This window comes from Onychomys torridus, chromosome 11 (assembly GCF_903995425.1).
Source record: "Onychomys torridus chromosome 11, mOncTor1.1, whole genome shotgun sequence".
Classification (NCBI taxonomy): Eukaryota; Metazoa; Chordata; class Mammalia; order Rodentia; family Cricetidae; genus Onychomys; species Onychomys torridus.
This window is the reverse complement of record NC_050453.1, coordinates 39,177,689-39,202,216: the sequence shown is the minus strand read 5'-3', so window position 1 is coordinate 39,202,216 and position 24,528 is coordinate 39,177,689. Positions and strand designations below refer to the sequence as shown.

At 43.2% G+C, this 24,528-nt stretch overlaps 1 protein-coding gene across 1 annotated transcript in view; it reads right to left on the bottom strand.

Annotated features, from left to right (window-relative positions):
* Xpr1 (xenotropic and polytropic retrovirus receptor 1) overlaps positions 1-4,266 on the bottom strand; it is a 155,148-nt gene extending 150,882 nt beyond the window's left edge. The window contains exon 1 of the mRNA XM_036202115.1: positions 4,027-4,266. Coding sequence (XP_036058008.1) covers positions 4,027-4,095 — 69 coding nt within the window. The 5' untranslated portion in view covers positions 4,096-4,266. The remainder of the gene's footprint in view (positions 1-4,026) is intronic.
* Between the last annotated feature and the right edge of the window lie 20,262 nt (positions 4,267-24,528).

Below are 24,528 nucleotides of genomic sequence, written 5' to 3'. Positions count from 1 at the left end.
CCTCAACTCACAAAAATCCTCCTGCCTCTGACTCCCAAGTGCTGGGATTAAAGGTGTACATCACTATGTCTGACTTTTCACTAAGTTTTTTGAAAAGATGATTTTTTTTAAACATTAATTTTATATTAGGATTTAAAATAGCTCCTTAAATTTTCTCTTCATAAGCATAATTAAACCATAACAAAACACAGAAATTTAGAGTTGAATGGGTGCTTAGATTCTATGAGGCTTACTTAGAAACCAAAGTTCAGTTCTCCAACATACAGATGAACAACCTGAAACCCCAGAAGGAGGAAGTGATTTCATCAGGGTCACACAGCTAATGTGACTGGTTCCTAATACTAAAACATACAGTGCTCAAGAAACTAGCTCTGTGTGTGTGTGTGTGTGTGTGTGTGTGTGTGTGTGTGTGTAAGAGAGAGAGAGAGAGAGAACACATTTATATGATGCCAAGTGGCTTAACCTTTCTAGACCTGCATTTCTTTGCTTGAAAAAGCAAGAAAGTAGATAACCTTTAAAATTCTCTTTCAATTCCTAAACTTTGGAGAGTTCATTGTTTTAGTATCTTATGCTTACTACAATAATACACTGAAAAAAGTCATTCTTGGTTCCTCAGGAACCAAAGCACAAGACTCTAGGGAGAAAAAAAAAAATCATGTCAGCAATCAAAGGCATCAAATACTTGCCTCTTTTGTTAATATTCTGTAAAATATTATCTGCTCATACTAGTCTATTTGGATGAAACTGGTCTGAATTAATTTCAATTAACCTAATACAGACCTCTAAAATATACAACCATTGATTCTAAATTTTTTGGAAGGATTGTTACAACACTTATTGATATTCCATTTTCCACCCTGAGATTTGTACTCAGGTTATTAGAAACAAAGATAGTTTCTGACATTTGTATTTATTCTTGGTAAAATTGTTCATACACATCAACTAAATGTCCTGTATATGATATGGTCTTTCCTTGCTTCTCTATTCTTTTGTGCTTATTCTGACTATGAAGACCACAATTTTTTAAAATATATTTATTTATTAAAATTTTTTTTCATTTTACATACCAACCCCAGTTCCCTCCCCTTCTCCCGCCTCTTCACCTCCCTCCCACTCTACCCCCACCCACTCCTCAGAGTGGGTAAGGCCTCCCATGGTAGTCAACAAAGTCTAAATGCCACAATTTTTTAGTTAAAATAATTTTCAGGATGTTGATATGATACTATCATTAATAATTTAGAAATTCAAGAAATTAAAAGTTAAACCAAACACTTAGGAAATAGAATAGGCCTTAATAGGAGGCTCTGGTCCTGTATGGTTTGTTGTTGTTTCCTTTTTTTTTTTTTTTTTTTTTAATGGAAACAAGAGCAAAAGTATTCTTTCCAGGGCCTCACAGCTCACATAAACAAGAACTAGCATTTGCCATGCTGCCATGTATCCATATTACATATAATTAAACATTACATAGAACTAGAGATGTAAACAAAACGTTCAGCTTCTAGCTAAAGCTCCACCTAACTCAAGTAATACTAATAAACTGGCATAAACAAAGAAGCTGGACAGTTCATGTTGGTTAAGGGCACTAGAAGGCAGCCTAGGCTTAAATTAAGGGTAGAACAATTTCATCACCAGTGCTTGAAAAACAAATCCAAGTGTCTGTTCTGCTAACTGTTTTGTACAGCATCATTTTCAACTACATGAAAATACATATTACAAAAAATTAAGCAAAGATCCCAGGCAAAAGCTAACTTTTTAATATAGATACCTTTTTTCCCTGACTTTTTTTTTTTTTTGAGACAGAGTCTCTTCCCTGATATTTTTAAGTAGCTAACATTTTGACCTTAAAAATTCTTACTCACATCTTTATGCTATTTTTAAAAGAATAGCACCAAATCTTTAGAAATAATACACAGCACAAAGACTACACTCCCATGCAAATGTCTTTAATGGTTCCAACTCACAAAGAAAACAAGCCCCTTCTTTTTCATCTTGCCTAAGGAACAATGAATTCACCAAGAATAGGAGTGCATAGTAGGGAATCTCTCTGTAGATCTGATTTCCACTAGCCACAATAAATGAATTTTTCAAAAAGTAATTTATAATTGGTCTGAGAAAGATAATGCAGTCACTCAGAAGCAGAGGAATTCTGTCCCTCTGTGACCAATCTAGAGTAACCATTTAGAAATAATAGTAACCAAATAGACTATGTAAATTGAGGGGTCCCAGAGTCACTGTGGTTACGCCAGCCACAAAGCTGACATTACAAATCAAGGGTTAATTGCATTTTAAAACTAAATCATACGCTTCCCCTTCCAGTCCAAGATCTTCCAAGTTAATTCTATGAAACAGTCCAATGTTGAAATACTCAACACCCATCACAGGATACATCCAGCCACTGTTACTCTGACCAGAAATCAAGCATTGCATAGTATGTAATAATAAGATGTGCTTCGGCACGCTCCAGTCCTAGCCTCTCTGAAGACCTGGCAGTGGTGCTGAAAGTGCTGGAGGAAGATGAAAACCCAATGCCCTTCTCTCAGTGAAACCCACCATCTGGATTCTAGCCAAGGTTTTAAAACTGACTGAATGTTATTACAAACAATAAATCAACACTCTACAGCCTGAAATGTTAGAACCTTTGCTTACAGAATGTGGCTAAAGAACACCACAAGGAAACTGACCAGAAAGTATTAGTAATAAGCCATTCATTTCTAGCAGTAAATACAGCATACTATAAATAAACTTATTTTACAATCTTCAAGATTCAGTTTAACCTAACTACACCCTCCCCCTTCTCTTCAATTATTACATTGGCTACATGAATAAATGAACTTACTGCTGTTGCCTAAACAGCCTATCACTAAATTTATATAAAGTTAAAAAAGAGATCCAGAATATTTTAATTCATAAAACCTAGCCAGTGTATGTGTATGTGTGCTCCTATTGATTTTATACTCTTTGTTCCTGCTCATACCATAGATGTGAATTCCTGGAGGTTACAGCTCTGGCTGTCTTTCTCTATGCAAGAGCTGAGCTACTAGCTTTTGAGAATAACCTATTGCAAGCTTAAAACCCTTCAGGTATCCTATCTTCTAAATACATAAGTGGTTTTCACTGTCTTTACTATTCCCAATATTGATTCAAGGTTCCTTACACTATCTATTAAATACCCTCCCTCCAAAAGCTGTGGAGGAAGAAACTGAGAGGAAAGGAGGAACTAGACTCGTGTAATACACAAGTAAGGTACAGTATTTACATTACAGTGATTTTTTTTTCTCCCTAACAAAAACTTAGCAGAAAATCTGAAATTTTAAATAATCCTCTTCCCTCCATTCCAAAACCTGAGAAGAGTGGAACATCCAAAGACGTGGTTACTCTGTAGAGTTCGTGCAATCAGTACAAAGACAAGACACCGTCTCCCAACCAAAACAGAGCTACTGGTTCCACGCGTTTGGAAACTATAACCACTGCATTAGGTGACACACATTTCACTAAGTTTCAATCCTGTTACAAAGCCTTTGTCAACAGCGGGCAAGTGGGGGGTAAGCCGACGGGCTCGGTGGGGTGACGGCAATCGCGGAAGGGGCTTATCTTGCAAGAGCACGATTCCTCGGCGGCGAGAGGTGAGCGGCGGGAAGCACCTAACCTTGGCGAGGGGGCAATCCTCCGCGGTGGGGACCTGAGGTCGGGGGTGAGAGGGGAGGGGGTGGCGCCGAGGCGCCGCGACCCCGGGCCGCCGTCACACCTGCGGCTCAGCCTCCCACCACCATTCCCCAGCCCCAGCCCGGCTGTGCCCTTCCTCTCGCCGCCGCCTGCATATCCGTTACCCCGGCGGCAGAGGGCTGCGGGGGAGGGGAAGGACGGCCTGGCCGCCGGGGGCCAGAAGCGCCGGGGATGCCGCAGTGGCTCCCCGCGGCGGTGGGTCAAAGTCCGCCCCGGCCGGGGAGCTCAAGGCGGCGGCGGAGGTCGCGGCTGGGGAGATGGCAGCCCCTCCGAGCCCGCCCCAACCCCGGCCGCCGCGGGTACCTCATACTGGATGTACTGCTTCCTCCACTCGGGAGTGATGTGCGCGGAGAGGTGCTCGGCGAACTTCATCCTGCCGTGTCCCCCTCACTCCCACCCGGCTCCGGCAGCTACAGGCGGCGGCGGCGGCGGCGGCAACAGCGACTCCGACTCCTCCCCACATGGGCCCCAGCGCTGCGCGGAGCTGCGCTTCTCTCCTCCTCCGCCGCCGCCGAGGTCTCCTCAGAGCCGCCCTCCCGCCATCTTCCTCCTCCTCTCCATAGCCCCGCCCCGCCCCGCCCTCTAGACGTCATCGCCATGGTAACCGCCTACGCCGCTGGGAGGGAGGGGCGGGGTATGGGGCGGGGCCTCTGGGGGGGCTTTCCTCCATGCTCCGCCTCTTTGGGCCGGACGTGGTGAAGGCACCTCCCCTGACCTCTTCCGCCTGTCTCCTGTCTTCCTACAGCGGCTTTCTGCTTTCTACAGCCTGCCTGGGAAGCAGAGCTGTTGTTATTTCAATTAATATTAGTACTGGAGCAACAGTAATCCACACAAGACGCTTATATTTGCAGAGAACTGTGCAAATATTTTTTTTCCATTTTAATATTGATTCTTCATAAAACCCTTAAAGATGAATCAGCACTAATCCAAATTGAATAGTTGAAACAGTTAAGAGCCAAATGTATTTAAAGGAACTTTACTTGCACACTCTAGGTGCTCAATAAATGCTTGTTGAACTCAATTTAAAATGTCAGTGCCAAAAAAATTGGGCTGTTTCTGTCTTTCAATGTAATTGTCTAATTAGTCCTGGAGCTCCCAGAAAGGCCCAAGGACCTGGATACAAACCAGGACTGAAACTAGGCTGTGATCCAGCTGACTGGGGCTGGGGGCCAAGGGTTGAGAGGGGCTGTTTGCATCCAGCCTCTGGTGAGACAGTCCTGAATCCAGGCTGAACCTCTGGGAAGATACCACCTGCAGAGCAAAGTACCACATTCAGTGTGAGAGTGACTGCCCTGGAGGACTTATTTGAGGCAAAAGTCCAGGTCCCAGCCTGGGTGGAGGAGCCCTGGATAACATAGTAGCTGACATTTTTTTTTTTAGTACTTGTCTATCCTAGCCCCCATACCAAGCACTGTTCTAAACCCCTTATATGTACTTTGTCCTTTAATTCTCACAACTTTGATGAGATTCGAAGACTTGCTAGGGAAGTATTGTACCTGGGACAATATAGATCTCTGCTGCTGGCTTCCCAACACACACACACACACACACACACACACACACACACACACACACACACTGTGTTTTTCTTCTTCTTCTTCCCTTCCACTTAATTCCTGCCAATAGTGTGCTATAAATGTTTCTTCAGGACAAAGATAGAGCATGAGGCTTGGTGAAAAAAAAAGCCTAAGTCTTTCTGGCAAACTTTTGTACAAAAACCTCAACCTCTAGTGAAGGGTTATCAGAGGACCTGAGAGATGGCTCAGCAATTTAGGGCAGTCCTGAATTTGATCCCCAGCATCCATGTCAAAGAGCTCACAACCACCTGTAACTCCAGCTCCAGGGATGTTTGTGGTACCTGAGGGCACCTACACTCATGTGCATGTACCCACACATATATGCATAACTAAAGATAATAAAAAATAGATTGTTTTTAAAAAGAAAGAAAGGATAATCAAGGCCAAAGAGAAAGAAAGGAGGAGAGGGAGGACTCGTCTTCAGCCTGGGACTCCTCTGCCCTCCCCCATTCTAAACAATATGATACCAGGAGGAAAACTCAGGCAAAAGGGAACATTATACACTGGGTGTACTGCTCCCACAGCACAGCCCTCCCATGCCTTAATTGTATATAAGATTCAGGAACTGTGGTCCGGTTGAGGGAAAAATGAAATTCTTAGCACCAGCTCTAAAACCAATAATTCTTAGTTTTTCTCCAGGCTGACTCAAAGCCCCGCTGCCCAGCCAGACACAAAGTCTTTATTTATCCACACAAGTAGGTAAGAAAAAAAAAAAATTGAGACAGGGTCTCCTTATGCAGCCCTGGCTGGCCTGGAATTCTCTATGTTGACTAGGCTGGCCTACAGCTCAACAGAGATCCTCCCCTACTTCTGCTTCCTGAGTGCTGGGATTAAAGGCACACACCATCATGCCCAGCAGAAATTTCTTTATTTCTAGTAGTGTTGCAAATGTTTCATCAAATATTTGAATGGCGTTTACTGAACACTTACTCTCTGTAGAGGATAAAGCCAAGTGTTTTAAAGATACTGTGAATGGTTTGTTCTGAACCAGAATGCCCCTCTGCCTAAGACTTCCTTTTGTGAACATAATCTCTATTTAACAAAACCCTGGTGAGCATTAAAATATTCCAGGCATGCCCTTTGGCAATGAAGGACAATTCAAAACTACACAAAACTGTCTTTTTCTTGAAGGAAATCACAGTCTAGTCAAAGTGACGTACAGACAGACTAATAGCCTACAATGTGATCTATGCTGTGAGTAAGGTTTAATAAGGAAAAAAAAAAACATCTAACTGAGGAAAAAGTAAAAAAATGGTGCCCTGGAGATGATTTTGAAATCCAGTCTCAAACAATGATTTGACAAGCAAAAAGGGACACGTCAAGGACCTCAAGGGCATATAGCAAGATGCCAGGATTGCTAAAGAGTGACTCGAAGTTGTCTGACCCACATATCCTCCAGAAGGCTGAAATTGTCTGCTTGGTACCCCCTCCTCCCTGGTCTGGTTCTTCTCCATTCACTGTACTGCCATTAATAGTTGATCAGACCATGAGCTCTTTGAGGATAAATTGCTCATTTTTCTTATCTTCTAAGACTGAGCACAGTGCCTGGCACTTGGGCATTGAAAAAGAAAGAAAGTAGGAAAGGAAAGAAGGGGGAAAAAGGAAGGATGAAGAGAAGGCCACAAAGGTGGAGACAGAAAAGCAAGACAGGCCAGACCACCTAAAAGAAATCTTAGGAAATGAAGTTAAGTTGGAACAAGATTGTAAAGCAATTGTGGTAGTTTGAATGTAATTGGCCCTCTCATAACCTCACAGGGAGTAGTACTATTAGGAGTGTGGCTTTGTTGGAGTGGGAAGGCCTTGCTGGAGGAAGTGTGTCACTGTGGAAGTGGGCTTTGAGGTTTCTTATGCTCAGGATACTGCCCAGTGTCTCAGTCGATTTCCTGTTGTCTGCAAGATGTAGGGTTCTCAGCTACTTCTCCAGCACCATATGTGTCTGCACACTGCCACACCATGATGATAATGGATTGAACCTCTGAACTGTGTGTTGCCACATCAATTAAATGTTTTCCTTTATAAGAGTTGCCATGGTCATAGTGTCTTTTCACAGCAATAGAAACCCTAAGACAGAAACTGATCACAACACCAACATGGAGTCTGAAGAAATTTTAGTAAGTGCCTAACTTGGGTCTGGGCAAGCAGTGCATGTACATGTTCCCAACACTGACTCTAGGAATAGACCTGAAATAAATTTCTAATCTCCTATTTACAAACTATATGGCCTTGACCAAGGTACATTAGCCTTTAAAGGCCCAGTTTCCACAATTCTACAAAGGCAATTAGAATACCTCTGCAAAAAATTATTTTGTGGGCTAAATGAGATTCTGCACTGAAGATGGCCCTGATTGAGCAGTCTGTAACTGGTAACCTCTCAAAACCTGCCAGCAGGGTGAGGGATAGACTAGAATGGGGACAAACTCAAGACTGGTGTATCAGCAAGCATATATATACTAGCACTGGCCTACCCACTTTGCAAATGCAAATCTAATCCTCACAAGAACCTGTCAGAGGTAGTTCCTATCGTTATCCTCATTATCCTCATGTGGGTGCTCATTAAAGGCAGAGGGGATAAGTATCTTGCAGATCACCCACCTAATAAGTGGTAGACCTGCCTTTGAACCCCTGTTGCCCTGCTCCAGGGTACCTTGAAGCATTACATTTTATGTGTTCTGTTAATGCACAAAGTTCAAGCTAGATGTGGCATCTGAATCTAATGACAGGGGAGATGGTGTTTCCATACACTGAGATGAGGAATGCAAATAGAGAGTGGGTTTGGGGGTACCCCTGGATGTGTTAAGTATTTGGAATTCTCCAATTGAGTGTACAGCACTAGAGCTTTAGAAACAAGCTGATACTGAAGTCTGGGGAGTGATTCACATTGAAATGATAATTAAGTCCAGCAAGATAGCCCAGAGATAAAGCATAGACAGAAAGGAAAAAGAAGCCAAGGGAACATCCCTGTGTCAGGCTGATGAAGAAGAGGTCAAGGAAGGAGGCTAAGATGTGGCCAGAGTGGGCAGCAAGACAATTAGGAGTGAGTGATGTCAAGAAAGATGTAAAAAGATGAACGTTTCATAAAGCAAGCACCGATCGATAAGCCAAATGTCATAGAGAAGTTGGGCTGTCCAGCTCCTAAGCTCTTGGGTTTAGCAAGCCGAAAATCATTAATAGAGGTTGGAGAGATGGCTCAGCAGTTAAGAGCATTGGCTGTTCTTCCAGAGGACTTGTGTTCAATTCCTAGCAACCATATGGCAGTTCACAACTGTCTATAACTCCAGTTCCAGAGAATCCGACACCCTCACACAGGCATACATGCAGGCAAAATGCCAATGTACATATAATAAAAATAAATAGCCAGGCAGTGGCACACATCTTTAATTAAAGGGATTAATTGCTTCACTTTAATTCCAGCATTTGGGAGGCAGAGGCAGGTGAGTCTCTGAGTTCAAGGCCAGCCTGATCTACAGAGCAAGTTCCAGAATGACACAGAGAAATCCTGTCTCCAAATAAATAAATAAATTATTTTGAAAAGTTATGTAAAAAAAAAAAAAAAAAAAGAAGAAGAAGAAGAAGTCATTAATAACAATAAGGGAAAAAACAGCCTTGATAACATGGAGGCATGGTGAAGGCTGAGTAATGCAGGGCATTTTGTTTCTGTCGGTCCTACATTGTACTTATTCTGTGTACCTGTTGTGCATACCTGTTGCAGAGTGACCAGGAGTGAGGATTTAATAGTGTACCCAGCAATTTATTTAGAAATTCGTAAGTACTAACTCTGAACGCTTTATATTTATCACACATAATTCTATGTTTGGGAACAATTATGCTTACCACAAAGTAACTGTTTTAAACCTTAGAATTATGTGTGATAAATATAAAGCCAAACTGTTGCTTGGAAAAAAACAAGACTGGTGATCACAAAAGCAGAGGAACTGACCTGCCGAGAAATCAAATCTTAAGGTGCACCTTAAGCTGAGCAAACTATGGTATCACAAGAATTTTAAGATCTCACTCAAAATATATCCCAGAATCACACTCACACAGGGCCCAGAGCAGCTTTGAAATATGATCAATTTACAGACTCAGAGGTTCAATAGATGGGCTCTGGATGAACTGCAACTCCTTTAAAGTGACATAAAAAATGCTGTTATTTAAATACTTTCCTGGAAAGACTATATCTCCAAAGTTTGCCCAATTTAAAGATATTCAGACTGATAGCGCTTGGGAGTTAATTTCCCTTCTTCTTCCTCTAAAGTGAAAGCACCCTGAGGCTGGAGAGATGCTTGGAGAACTGGCTGATCTTCCAGAGGACCTGGGTTCCATTCCCTGCACCCACATGGCAGCTTACAACTTTATATAACTAGTTCCAGGGAACCCAACACACTCCTTGGTCACTGCATGCACATGTTACACAGACATATAAGCAGGACAAACACTCATACACATAAAATAAAAATAAATAAATCTCAGCTGGACAATGGTGGCTCATGCCTTTAATCCCAGCATTCAGGAGGCAGAGGCAGGTGGATTTCTGTGAGTTTGAGGCCAGCCTGGTCTACAGAGCAAGTTCCAGGACAGCCAGGAATATATAGGGAAATCCTGTCTTGAAAAGAAAATAAATAAATAAATCTTAAAAAAAAATTTTTTTAAAGAAAAAAAAACAGCACTAGGAATTTCAAATACAGTTTCAAGGTAGTCAGTTGATGCTGTGATTTCTGGAAATACGCCTATTTTTAACACAAATGAAATTAAATATATCTCGCTGAGGGCTGGGGGTGGGGTTCCTGTGCTTGTATGTCTTTGTGGTATACATGCATATGTGTTTACCTGTGTACCTATTTAGGCTGGAGGCTGACATCACTAGCCTTCCTCTATGGCTCCTCAACTATGTTTTGAGACAGAGTCTCTCACTGAACCTGGGGCCCATTTGCCTTGGCTAAGTTGCCCAACCAGTGAGTTGCTGGTAACCACCTTCTTCTACCCACTCCAGTGCTGGGGTTAAAGACACAATGTGCAGGGCCTGCTTGGCTTTTTAATGGGTGCTGGAGATTCAAACTCCCGTCCTCATGCTTGCATGGCAGGCACTTTAGATCCTGAGCCATCTTCCCAGCCACTTGAGTGTTTTCTTGTTGGTGGTGCAAGGTATTTTGCAAGCTATGAAAGAGCATCCTGGACCAGGGCACAGCTCCACAATAGAGTGCCTGCTTAGCATAATAGGCCCCTAACTTTAATCTGCAGCACACACACACACACACACACACACACACACACACACACACACACACAATGTTTATGCTATTTACCTTTGTTCAACATCCATTCAACAAATCCTCATTAAGCAAGTAATTGCCACCAGGCAGGCATCAGGGCACTGTGGATAGGGCAGTGACTGAAAATCCTTGATTTGGAGGAGCCTGCTGAACCTTGAGATACACACACCAAACAGAGCAGGGTGTAACAGGTTACCTGGGGATACACATGTATGGAGGAATGAGAACAGGGTGGGGAAAGAAAGCACACTGTATAATTTTATAGTGAGGCAAGGCCTTCCTGATAAGGTCAGTTTGAGTTGGAAATTTCAAGGATGAGTGAGAACTATGTAAACTGAAGTTGGAGGTAGGAGCGGGAGGTGAGAATGGTCTTCAAAACTGAGGACCCTGCAAAGAATGAGGCCCTGAGTCTGCCCTGTGCAGAGTGTTGGGAGAACAGCAAGAATACCAGCTTGGTGAGATGTCCTAGGGAAAGTGGTGGTACCAGACTGGGAGGAGGCAGCTGCCTTGGCTAGGCTAAAGAGGAGTGGACTGAGGCCTTGGGGGCCTTTTCCATGTTTGCCTTTTTTGGGTTGGGGAAGGGACTTTACATGTTATAATACTATCACTATCAATTCATCTATGCATTTAAAAATAGTAGCACATAAGTTTACCATTTTATTGATAAGCATGCATCCATAGCATTAAGTATGTCGATAGAGTTGCACAGCCATTGCCACTATCAATTCCCAGACCTTTTCTTCATCTCAAACTGAAACTTATCTCTAATAAATATTAACTCTCCATCCTCCCTTCCCCTAGCCCCTGGAAATTTCTGTTGGACTTTCTGACTTTACGAAGTTTTCTTTTTTCTAGTTTCCAACTGTGTTTGGTTTCTTTCACTTAGCACATTCTTTCCAAAGTTTATCCATGTTGTAGTATGCATCAGAATTTCATTCTTTTTAAAGGCCAAATCATATTCCATTACATGCACTTTTGACAACTGTCTGCTGATGCATGTTTGAGCTGTTTCTACATTTTGACTATAGTGCATACTACTACTGTGGATGTTGATGTACACACACCTGCTGCATCCCTGCTTTTAGCTACTGTGGCCCTCTAGCAGTAGACTTCTTGAATCATATGATGCTTAAGTATTGACTTTCTGGAGAAATGTCAGTCTTTTGGATATCATCCATCAGATAAGGCATATCTGTTTCTGTTGTGTGAAAAACAAGTCTCCAGAGAAGAAAAGGAAAAAGGAAGGTGAGTGCTTAACTGAATTTTAATCTCACAATTCTGGGGGCTAGAAGTAAAAAACTCAAGGTGTCAGTAAGACCATGTTCCCTCAGTGACACTGGTGGGAAATCTGGGCTGCACCCTCCCTGAGCGTTTGGTGTTCTTGCCTTGCTACTGCACGGGGCCCTCTCTGCCTCCTCCATCACATGGTACTCTGCCTGTGTGGGTCTGTGCTTCACACGCCATTCCCCCTCCTTTCTACTTTTCCTTCTTCTACAAATACTGCTCTTGTTGCATTAAAACCCATTTGAAGCCACTATAAGCTCATCATAACTTGATTATACTAGCAAAGGCCCTGAGTCCAAATAAGATCTCATTCTCAAGTAGGACTTCAGTATAGCCTTTTGAGGGGCTGCATGTCAACCTACAACACAGAGAGATTATAAACACACTCTCTCCAAGGGAGATTGGGAAGCAAATAGCGAAGGTGATGAGAAGTGGCGAGAAATTGAAATACAGTTTAAAGCCAAAGCAGGTAAGACTGGATGTAGTAGATGTGAGTTAAAGAGAGGTATCAAGGTCCTTTGCATGAGTAACTAGGGTAGGGCTGGGAAATACTGCAGAAGGAATAAGTTTGAGATAGAGAGTGGAGCACACAGATTCTACTTTGGACGTGCTATATTGAGAATGTTTGTCGGACATCCAGGTGGATATGCCCAATAGCAACTTGGAGTCTGGAAGTCAGCAGAGAAGGAAGCCCTAGATAGAGATAGAAACTCATATAAACTCACGAGTCAACAGGATAAGATGGTGTTTAAAGCCAGGAGTCTCCATGGGATCACTTAGGGAATGAGGATAGCTAGAAGAGAGAACTCTAAAGTCAGATCCTTGGGGCACTCCCAGGCTGACTGCAGTGAGGAGGAGGAATCTGCACAGGAGACTGAATGAGAGAGAGGAAGTCAGTACAGGGAACTCATCATTGCTTAGAAAACGCTTCCTTAAAAGGGAGCAGAGTAATAAGGTGATAGTCGGGTTAGAATGTAATAATAGAGAATTTCTCAGGATAGGAGAAATAACAGCATATATATATTATGATGGGGATGATTCAGTGCAGAGAGGGGAAAGGGTGATTATGCAGGAAAGAGAGGAAACATAAATTTTCTTGACATAAAACCAACCATAAATATTTGTGTGTTTGACCAGACAGACAGGAGCTTACTTTGGGTTAGAGTGATTTCAAGTGATTTTTATTCTTGGCACGTTTTTTTTTTTTTTTATTGTTTTTCATTAAGTCTACAAAAACAATATGTTCTATTTTAATAACTGCAGAGACAGAGACATCCAATGAGTGTGGAAATGTGCCCCTGCGGCATTTGATTGTGCAAGCTACAGGGCAGAAACCAGTGGGTTGGGGAGAGAGAGGAGAGAGAGAGAGAGAGAGAGAGAGAGAGAGAGAGAGAGAGAGAGAGAGAGAATATCCAGGGACAGAAGCTAAAGAAAGGGCTCAAGCCATGGCTCAGTGAAGGCGGAATAGCAGCACACTCACGGAGGGAACCAGCTTAAGAGGAGGAGGGACCAGACTTCAGTGCAGTCTTGAGGGAGGAGATAATGATAACAATCAGGGGAAATCTAGGTACCGGATGCTCAGGAGGGAGGCTGAAAGAGCTTACCTATAAACTCACTCAGAAGGACACAAGTGAATCCATGTCCTCAGGGGGAATGAGAGCTGAGTTGTGCAGGAGTTGTGGGAGTCCTCTGAAGTCTCTGGAAGTGGGGGACTATCTGTCTGTCACAAAAATCGCCTGAGCATTCATTCCAGAGCAGAAGTTGAGGGAAAGGGTAGATTGATCTGAGATTAGGAATGTAAAACTTTCTTCGATACAAAGAGATAATAACAGATGCGATAACAACTAAGATTGATTCTACTTTGCAAATTGTTCTTTAATCATAGCAATGGAGGATAAAATTAACATTAGGGTAAAGAACTGCAACAAAGGGCAGGGATCTTAAAAGAATATTATGGTCTCCATTGTGCAGATGAGGAAACGGAGGCGTAGGGGACATGATGGACACCAGGGTTTTGTCTGTCTGCATTGGAGCTGTCTTCCTAGACAGTGAGTGCCCCATGTTAAGTCTGATGCCAGCCAAGACCACTGCTCACTCTAGGCTTAGAATAAGCTTATATCCCTACCCCAACTCTTGACAAAGAGCATAGGATCCAGATTTGATGAAATGCATGCTCCTGCTGGGGATCTTGCCTCATGGGGAAATAGCCAAAGACATTGGGAGAAGGCCAGCCTCTCCTCACAGTGAAGCAGACTTTGGGGTCAGCAGTGAAAATGGAAGTGTCCAAAGCTGACTGCTAAAAATGGGGTACCATGCTGCTGCAACCTCGGCTCGGTCCTTGGCTGTTGACCTTTTTCTTGGCATTTGCCTTTTTTTTTAGATTTGTTTTCCTGCTTCCACATTGATACTATGAGCTACCCAAAGCCATCCAATAAAATCTATTTCTGTTTAAGGTAACCAGCATCAGATTTTCCTACTTGTCGCCAAGAACCATGGGGATTAAGAAATGTGCCCATGGCTGCTGCTGAAGAATTTATAACCACATACAGAGAGATTTTCTATGGATGTCAATCAGCCCCTTTCACCAGCCACTCTAGGGTTTGGCCAAGAGGCTCATGAATAAAGTGGCCATTGAAGCAAGGATGGAGGAGTCTCTCCACCAGTGAGGAGCTGACAGCCAACAGGGACCAGTGATGAGTCCTTAACACACTGTTACATTGGAGTAGGGTTAGACTAGTTAGTAACAAGGGAGCAGGTTAATCTCATTACTCTTTTCTCCTCGTCAGGGTGGGAGAAACAGGCAACATCTTCTCACTGATACAGACACTTGTCTGGATGTGGGGTTTTGACCAGTTCTGTCTCTGCCAGTAATATGGCCATAAACACCAGTGATCATCATTCACTATTGCTCCTCCCAAAGAAGTGAGGGAAAGAAAAGATGGCTTCATTGTTCTCACCACCTATCCCATCTCCTACAAACCCTTGCCAACAGAGTGCTGGAATGGCTTGTTGATGACTCAGTTACAGTTTGGTGCTGTGCTACTAGAAGAGAGATGCTTTAGCCAATAGTCAATGTAAGAAGCTGCTTCTTGGGGATGGAGAGATGGCTCAGCAGTTAGGAGCGCTGGTTGCTCTTCCAGAGGACCCAGGTTCAATTCCCAGAACCCACAGTGGGAATCCCTAGTGGGTGCTGGGGTGCTGGGAATTTAACCTAGGTCCTCTGGAACAGCAGTCAGTGCTCTTAACCACAAAGCCATCTCTCCAGCCCCTGATTCTGACTTTCAAGGTGAAACAGATGTCGAAGTGGGTGGGGCGGGTAGGTTGGAGTGCATCAAAAACAAGAGGACTCTGCAGAGCACCCCTTATAATCCCATAGTGAAAGTCAATGGAGTATGATTCAGCTCTCAACAGCAGATTACCAAAAACTCAAACCCCTTAGGACAAAGGTTTCAGTTATCAAGTAATGGAGCATGATCAGGCAAAGTTCCGGTTGAGGAGCACAGATAGGAGCAAAAGGAAGTTAGAGATATCAAGCCTGGAGTTGGGCTCACACTAAAGTGGGTTCTTCTGTAGGAAGTACTGTGGTGTTCTTCCTTGCTTTGTTATCTACAGCATAAAGAGTTTCCTTTGTTTGCTCTCTTCATTTTCTCTACTTCCGTGTGTGTGTGTGTGTGTGTGTGTGTGTGTGTGTGTGTGTGTGTGTGTGTGTGTGTGTGTTGCCAGGATCAAACCCAGAGCCTTTGACATTGTAGGCAAGCACTCTAGCACTGAGCTACATCCCTAGCCTTATGCTGTTTCTTATTATCTTGTTGGAATTCATAGATTTTATGTCAACCCTTAGGTTAAAGGTACTGTGACCAAACTGCAAGTCCCCAGGAGTTCCTCTTAGCCAGCAACCCACTCCCCCAACCCTTCCAAAGAAGTTGTAAATATCCAGTTTCCCCAAGTTAGCCCACCTGCTTTAAATTGCTAGGGTAGTTTTCTGTTATCTGCACCTAAGCCTTGACCAAAACAGAAAAAACGCTGCAGGAAATGAAATAGCATAAGTTGGGTTATTTTGGATCAAAATGCTTAGGAAGCAGTGGCTTACGTTATTTGTTTGGGGTTACTTGCAAGAGCCTTTTGCTTTCTATTCCGGCAATAAAAATTGCTGCAGGCCATTATGTAGTTCGCTTTGCCGTGCCTTTGTCTCTCATTACCCTCACTGATGTCTTGATCAAAGGAAAAGAATCACTCTTTCCTGCTAATGCTTTAAAGGTAGAGAAACAGCCTTTCTCAAATTGCAGTTGGCTCCTTAGGGACAGATACCATGCCTGTCTTAGTCATTCTTAACAGCACTTAACATAGTAGATGCCACATAGCAATGCAAGTAGGCTCTTTAATACACAAGGTTTCTTTCTCCCTTCCTGCTCTTCTTATTCCCCGCTCTGGGAGTGATCAAAAATGACAATTTTTGAATCTATGAAGATCCATTCTTTTCACAAAAATGTGTCATCAGAATCTGGATCCTCCCCCAACTCTCAGCTGAAATTTCAAGTTAGAGTGAGACACCTACAAACACAGAGGAAAGAGAGATGTTCTGGAAAGCAAGAGGTCTGAAGCATTCGGAGGGTGGGAGGTCTTGGGTCAAATTTACTAAATTTATGAGTCATGCTTTTGAGTTGCCAGTACATTCAATTAAAAAAAAAAAAAAAAAAACCTTCCAGTATTAAAATTAAAAAAAAAAAACAAAACAAAACTCTCAGGCCGACAAGCTAGCTCATTAGGCAAAGATGTTTGCCACCAAGCCTGATGATCTGGGTCCTATCCCTGGAGCACACAGAAAGAGAGAACTACTCCCACAAATTGTCCTCCACCTCTACATGAGAACTGTGCCGAAGCATGTGTATAAATAAATACACACATATATACACACTGAACAAATGAATAAATATAAGAAAGAAATTTAAGGTCAGAGCAAAGGCCCTGGATTGGATCCTTCACACACACACACACACACACACACACACACACACACACACACACACATACACATCTCAGAATAAATTTCTATCTCACCATCTAGAAGGGGATAATATCAACATTTGGACAAATTAGTTTTGTCATTTTAGATTAACACGGTTTTGGAGTTAGGAAAGGTGTGATATTTGGAGCAGAAGCCCAGTCCCCTTTCTTAAATCTTTAGCGACCCTGACACCATCGTGCAGGTCTTTAGAGAAGACCCTCCCTTCATAGACACTTCCACAAGATACCCCAAGTCTCTGACTTGAACTGGAGGCACAGTCAGTCTTGTCTGGGCTGCAGGGGAAAAAAGGAGTCCTTTTTGCATATGGATTAGCATTAGGAAAAGTCAGTCAGGGAAGCCCAGCATGTCTGACAAACACTTTACAAGTCCTCACAACACACAGTGTTTAGTTGTATCATGAGAGCCAAGGTCTGGGTAGAAGTCAGCGAGAAGAAAGCTCAAAAAAAAAAAAAAAAAAGAATCAGTTAGATCTGGGGTGATAGAGAGAAGGGTGTGCTTATATAAAGGGGAGTATGTCCATGTGGCTGGCAATGTAAAGGAGTGACGATTGGGAAGTTTTCTGGGCAGGTGCATTTTGAAGATAGCTTCCTTAGGCTCTCGCTAGTGAGTCAAGGAAGAAAGTAAGAATGGAGAGACAGCACCAAAGAGAAACATCTCCTTTATTAGCAAAATCACGATTTCCTTCTGCTGTCTGAATACCTCTGAAAGGTGACCTCTGATGATGGCCTTTAAAAACAAAAACATAAAAACCCAAATGAACAAAGAAATTTGTTTACTCCCTGGAGTCCTGATGTAGACCGTACAGCTGGGGAAAGGCATGCACTAAGATGAAAACCAAATGTCCCATTTGGAGGTAAATCAGGCACGTGGTCTTGCTCAGTAGTATGTTCTTGAGAAGTATTAAAGTAGATCCTCTGTGGTGACACCGGTGCTGGGCAAGCAATTAATTTCCAGGTTGTTTGGATTCATGCCTGAATAATTCAGTCATCTATGTTGTTAAGACTTCTTAAGAAGGAAACTTCTCTGGAAAGAAACTTGCTTCCTCTAAAACATCTCTTGCACGCATCTCTGCCTTCACAGTTAATCTGCCACCATAGTGGTTTGAGTGAGAATAGCCCCCATAGGCTCGTGTGCCTGAATAAATGCGTGGCCCCCTCCTAGTGGAACTGTTTGGGAAGGATTAGGAAGTGTGGCCTTGTTGGAGCAGGGGTAGCTTTCCTGGTGGAGGTCACTGGGGGTGGGCTTCAAGGTTTCAAAAGCCCAATCTCCTTTCTCTCTCACTGTCTCTCGCTGTCTGTCTCTGTCTGTCTATCTGTCTCTCTCTCTCCTGCCCTAGGACCAGGATCTGAAGCTCTCAGCTACTGCTGCAGTACTATGCGTGTCTGCTTCATACCATAATAGTACAGGACTAACCCTCTGAAAATTGTAAGCAAAACAATGTTTTCTTTTATAGAGTTGCCTTGGCCGTGGCGTCTCCTCACTGCCATAGAAGAGTAACTAGGACAGCCACCGTCTCCTCTCCTCTCATCCTAGTTTCTTGGTTGATCCTCCTCCATCCCTACTCCTTTGTCTACTCAGCATGCAGGATGGGCTTTTAAAACACAAATTTCATTGTCTCTTTCTCCTGTTTAAAATTCTTGCTGTTTCCCATGGCACATGTGGTAGACTCCAGAACCCTTGCCATCGCCAGTCAGGATCTCCCTTTTAGGTTTTATCACCTTTTTCCTAATTCGTGGTTCTGAAGGTTCAGTAGTCTTGTTTTCATTTCCTTCAAGTCATCACACTTCACAACCTTAGAACCTCTCCATGTGCTATTCTCCTGCATAGCATGCCGTTCTTGTGGCTGGGAATGTAGCTCAGCTGATAGGGTGCTTGCCTACCATGCAGGAACCACTGGGTTCAATTCCCAGCACCATATAAACTGGACTTGGTGCACACCTGTATTCCCAGAAAATGGAGGTGCAGACAAGAAAATCAGAAATTAAAAAGCACCTTCAACTTATTAACTCAAGACTAGCCTGGATTGCATGAGACCCTGTCTTGGAGAGGGGAAAAAAACCTGCTATTGTTTTCTTTCCACGCATTCTTCAAACTTGAGATTAAAAGCTAAAGACTGTCCATGCCCAATATAATTTAGCTTCTCCAAACTGTACCGAGTATCTTATCTATCTCTTCCATAGATCTCACTAAGTTTGTGAATCTAGATCTGCTTGCAAGATTATTACTGTCTGGGTTCTCCGTCAGACGCTGGCTTTGGAGAAGATGCAGATTCTTGCTTCTGTCCTGTTCCCTAGTGTATGGCACAGTGCCAACACTAGGCTCTCTCTCTCTCTCTCTCTCTCTCTCTCTCTCTCTCTCTCTTTCTGTCTCTGTCTCTCTGTGTGGGTGTGTATGTGTGTGTGTTTCAAGACAGGGCTTTTCTTTGTATACCTGGCTGTCCTGGAACTCTCTATGTAAACCAGGCTGGCCTTGAACTCATAGAAATCTGTCTGCCTCTGCCTCCTGCATATTAGGACTAAAGGGGTGCACCATCAAACTTAGCCTCAGTGTTTCTTGGATGGAGGATTTAAGTAATCCAGGTCTGAAGAGTTAAAGAAAAAATTAGTTTCCTGAAAACTAATTTCCTTGTGTTTTCTGCTAATGCAGAGTATATATGGAACACTCAATAAATATTTGTACATAGACTGAATAACTAGATATCTGGGTGGAAGGAAAGGCATCAGATCTTAGAGGCAGATAGGAACAAAGCCATGCAGGTATAATTATCATCTAACCTTTCCTTATTGTGGAGAAAGTGAAAAGTGTCATAGGAACTAGGTACAAAAATATATAATTACTTTAATAACAGGGATACTCATAAAAAGAATAAATCAAAACATACTCTTGCTAAACATTGATGGGCATGGTTGTGTTATCCTATAGTGAGGGACCGTGATTGGCTGAAAGGGCTGTGGAGCGATGTCAAACATGGCAGTCAGTGGATTTAGCAGACTCGGCAGAAGAGCTAAAACTGAATGTGAGGTGCATGGGAAAGTCCTTCTAAAGGGGAGAAATTCTCTTCTTCTCTTCAACAGCAGACCCAATAAACAGCACAACAGTTATCAATGAGAAGCCTTGTAGTGGATTTTCTTTGGACTGCCAGCTTCCAAATAAGGACACAGACACTTCTTATTAATTATGAAAGCCTGGTCTTAGCTTAGGCTTGTTCCCAACTAGCTCTTACAACGTAGATTAACCTGTTTATATTAATCTGTGTCTTACCACATGGCTCATTATCTCTCCCCAGGTACCAAGAGTCCCATTTTTTTTTCCCATTTCTGGCTGGTGAATCCCACCTCTCTTCTTCCCAGAGTTCCTCTCTCTCCTGGAAGTCCCACCTATCCTCTCCTGCCTAGCTATTGGACATTCAGCTCTTTATTAAACCAATCAGAAGGTGCCTTGGCAGAGACACATCTTCAGAGTGTACAAAAAGATTATCATACAACAAAACCTTATGCTACACTTACATTTTTAGTGAATTAGTTCAAACATGTATCAGAGAAAGCCATGGTAGTAGCTTAAGAAGTTAATTGCTATTAACACTAAGGACTCCTGTGGGGAACGATTTTTCTGAGAAACGCTACTTGTAGCTTGCTTTTACTAATCAAACTCTCACTCAACCAATAACCAAGTTAATAATATCCTGTTTAGAATCAACTGACCTTTGAAAAGAAACAATGTAGCCGGTCTTACTGTGCTTTGGATTCATGATGTCAGTACTGCTCACAAGCTCAGCTGAACGCACAGCATCAAATGCCTCACTCCTATCCCATGATTCCTGCTTCTCCTTCCTGAGCCATTCACGCCCCTGATTCAGAACAATGTGTCTATGTGTAAGATGTGGTAATTACACCTAAGATCACTGACTACAAGCAGCGAAATCTTGAAAACATGTCCCCCACAGAAAATGTTGAAAACAACATGTCGTGGAGTGATAACATCTGTTTGTCTCTCTGTGTGCGGCTCTGAGTTAACAGGGTCAGAAAATCAATCTCTTACTTTGTGTGACTCCTGTAACAGATTGATCCGAGAAAAGTTCTTCCTTCTCTTTCTGTACCATTTTTCCTGTGCTGCTCAGTAAGTAGAGAATGCCCTTTGTTTGGAAGGCTAGAAGTCAGCTGATTGTGGCAGCGCACATCTCTAATCACAGCACCCATGAGGCATAGAAAGGTGGATCTCCATGAGTTTGAGGCCACCCTGGTCTACAAAGAGTTCCAGAACAGCTAGGGCAGAAACAGAAACAGTGAGACCCTGACTAAAAAAAAAAAAAAAAATTAGAACTCTTCAGAAAAGATCAGGCTCGGGCCGCACGGTGGTGGTGGCACACACCTTTAATCCCAACACTCGGGAGGCACAGGCAGGCAGATCTCTGCGAGTTCGAGGCCAGCTGGAGCTACAGAGTGAGTTCCAGGATAGGCTCTAAAGCTACACAGAGAAACCCTGTCTGGAAAAACAAAACAAAACAAAACAAACAAACAAAAGATCAGGCTCACATTTCTTTGAAATGACCACTAGAGTTAGATTCTTCTGTGATACTGCCTCAGTTACTGTTGACGCCTGGGCATGTTTGGGACTAGCAGAAATTTTATTTGTGCCAACTGATACCAACAACTATCATCAGACCAGGGAAAAAGAAAGATGGAACTCACAGAGTTGTTTCAAGGACTCTGGTTCAAAGTCAGTATAAGCAGGAGGGATGAATGAGCTGAAAGAGCATCATCATTCTGATTGGTCTCAGTCCCGCTGAGTTTAGGGAGTGGGACCTGCACTCTAGAAGTTAGAGCACTACTGTGCCATCTACAAAGGGAGTGGGGCTGTACCACTGTCAGGGTGGCAAGGCAATGATATGGAAAACATGGGAGTCCACAATGGGCAGAGTAGAGCACCTATAGCCAAATCAGAGGAGGCTCAAGACAGTACAAGCGATCGCAGTGACATCAAGATGCCAACACTTGGGACAGCATTGTCCATCTGAGGCTTCTTTGTAGGTCTGTAGTATATTGGCCTTGGTGCCACTGTGGAAGACACACCTATAACAAGCCAAAGCAGGAGAGAGAAAAGCACATTGACACAAAGAGTCCAGTTTGTGACCATGCAAGAGCCCTCCTATACTTTCAGAAATAATTGGAGGACTTGGTTTTGCATTATATTGCATGCTGTAGAAAAATGTATTGGAAACATAAGCCCTAGAACCTGCAAATGTGACTTTGGAAATAGGGTCAATGTGGATGTAATCAAGCTATGATGAGGCTTTAGGGTGGACCCTAATCTAATGTTACTGGTATTTTTATAAGAACAGGGAGGTGGTGGCGCATGCCTTTAATCCCAGCACTCGGGAGGCAGAGGCAGGCAGATCTCTGTGAGTTCGAGGCCAGCCTGGTCTACAGAGTGAGTTCCAAGACAGGCTCCAAAGCTCCAGAGAAACCCTGTCTCGAAAAATCAAAGCCAAAACAAAAAAACAAAAACAAAAACAAAACAACCCAAACCAAACCAAACAACAACAACAAAACAAAACAGGGGAATGGAAGCTGACGAGACAGATCTCTCTCACTAAAGTCCTAGTTGTGTAAATGTTAAGACTTGAGTTCGATCCCCGGCACCTACAAAAAAAAGCTAGGTAATCCCGACACTGGGAGGACTGGGACAGGAAGATCCCTGGGGCAGCTACCTAAGCAGCCCAGCCTAACTGGCAAGCTCCAAGCTCCAGGATCAGTGAGAGACTGTCTCAAAGAATAAGGTGGAGAGCCACTAAGCAAGACACCTGACAGCAACCTGTAGCCTACACTCACACACACACACACACACACACACACACACACACACACACACTTTCTCTCTTTCACTCTCTCTCTCTCATACAGAAAAAGAGAACAAGAAAATGCTACACACACACACACACACACACACACACACACACACACACATTCTCATACAGAAAAACAGAATTAGGGAACGCTATTTGACAACAGAAACAGAGGAAGCATGGCTGTGTCAACAGAAGCAGAGAAAGGAGTAACTCGGCTGCAAGCTGAGGGACACCGAAGATCACCAGCCTCCACTAGAAAGAAGCCGAGAAGAAGAGCCTCCTCTGCCTCCTCAGAGGGAGCACCGCTGTTACACCTTGCTTTCAGAGACTAGTACCCCAAACTGAGAAACAGTAACTTTCTATTGTCTTAAGCCACTTAAGTCATGGCACACTGTTTCTTAAGCAAAGCAAAGCAAGGTAAAGAAAGCATGCACTCCAGAGAAAGTTTGGAGTGAACTACCCCAAAGAGGTGGGACATGGGGGGAAGGTAGCAGTGCACTGCGAATTGGAATTGAACTGTAGATTTTTGTTGTTGTTGCTAGTGTGGTTTTTGAGACAGGGTCTTTTACTACAGTGCTCTAACTGGCCTAGAACTTGATGTAGATCAGGCTGGCTTCAAACTCAGAGATCCACCTGCTTCTGTCTCCCAAGTGCTGAGATTAAAGTTTTGTGCCACCATGTCTCCCCTGTGTAGTAGATTGTTAAGTTTTTTTTTTTTTTTTTTAACTATTTATGAGATGAGTAGTATATTTCACATAAATCAGGTGACCCTTTCCCCCTGTTAAATTATGTAGGACCAGATCTCTCATTTAGGGTAATTTTTTCCATAATCCCCTTGAAAAGCCCAAAAGAGGTTAGGAATCACAATGCAAATGATATCATAATGAAGCCATGGTCTTTTGAGAATACAAAACCCTTTTAGTATGCATGTATACCAAGCTGTGTGGTGGTAGAGCACACCTTTAATCCCAGCTCTCAGGAGGCAGAGGCAGACGGATCTCTGAGTTGGAGGCTAGCCTGGTCTACAGAGTGAGTTCCAGGACAGCTAGAGCTTCAAAGAGAAACCCTGTCTCAAAAGACCAAAACCAACCAAACAACAACAACAAAAATGCATTTGTGTCCATCGAGAAAGAGCCCTGGTGCCTTAGTTTCTGATCTGATAGAAAGAACCTAACCGCAGTTTCAAAGTTGTTTAACTACCAGGGGACATTCCAGCCACCAGGAGATGCAGCATCGGAGTTTTCCTTGGTTACCTCATGTCTAACTCCTTCCCGACCTGGTCTCATACAGAAACACATGAAGAGCCTGCCTGCACCTAATTAAATGAGATAATGTCTATGAGGGTCTTAAAATAGCACTGAGTATTGTGTAAACCGCCAATAAATGTCACAATACTGCAGTGCCAGGGAAATTGTTATCTAATATGAACTCCCAAGTGCTCCTGTCTCCTCCACACCAGCAGTCCTGAGAGCTGTTACACAAACCTCACCCGTAGGCAATACAGTGCCACTAAAACTTCAACACCAGCAGCCTCACCAGTTTTCCATCCTGCCTCAGTTTCCACATCCTCTCGCCCATAATCTACAGCTTGGTTTTTCATTCATGGTCTCTCAGACCTCTACCACCAACATCGCTCAGCTCACTCCCGCAGGCAGACCAGGAGCATGTCTACCTCTGAGAAAAACAACAAAGAAAAGGAAAAGAAGAGTCCCCCAAATCTACCAACCCACAACTACCCACAGTTGTCCTGTTTCCCTCCATTATTTGGACATAAGAGATATGCTGGCTGCCTTTTCTCTTCCC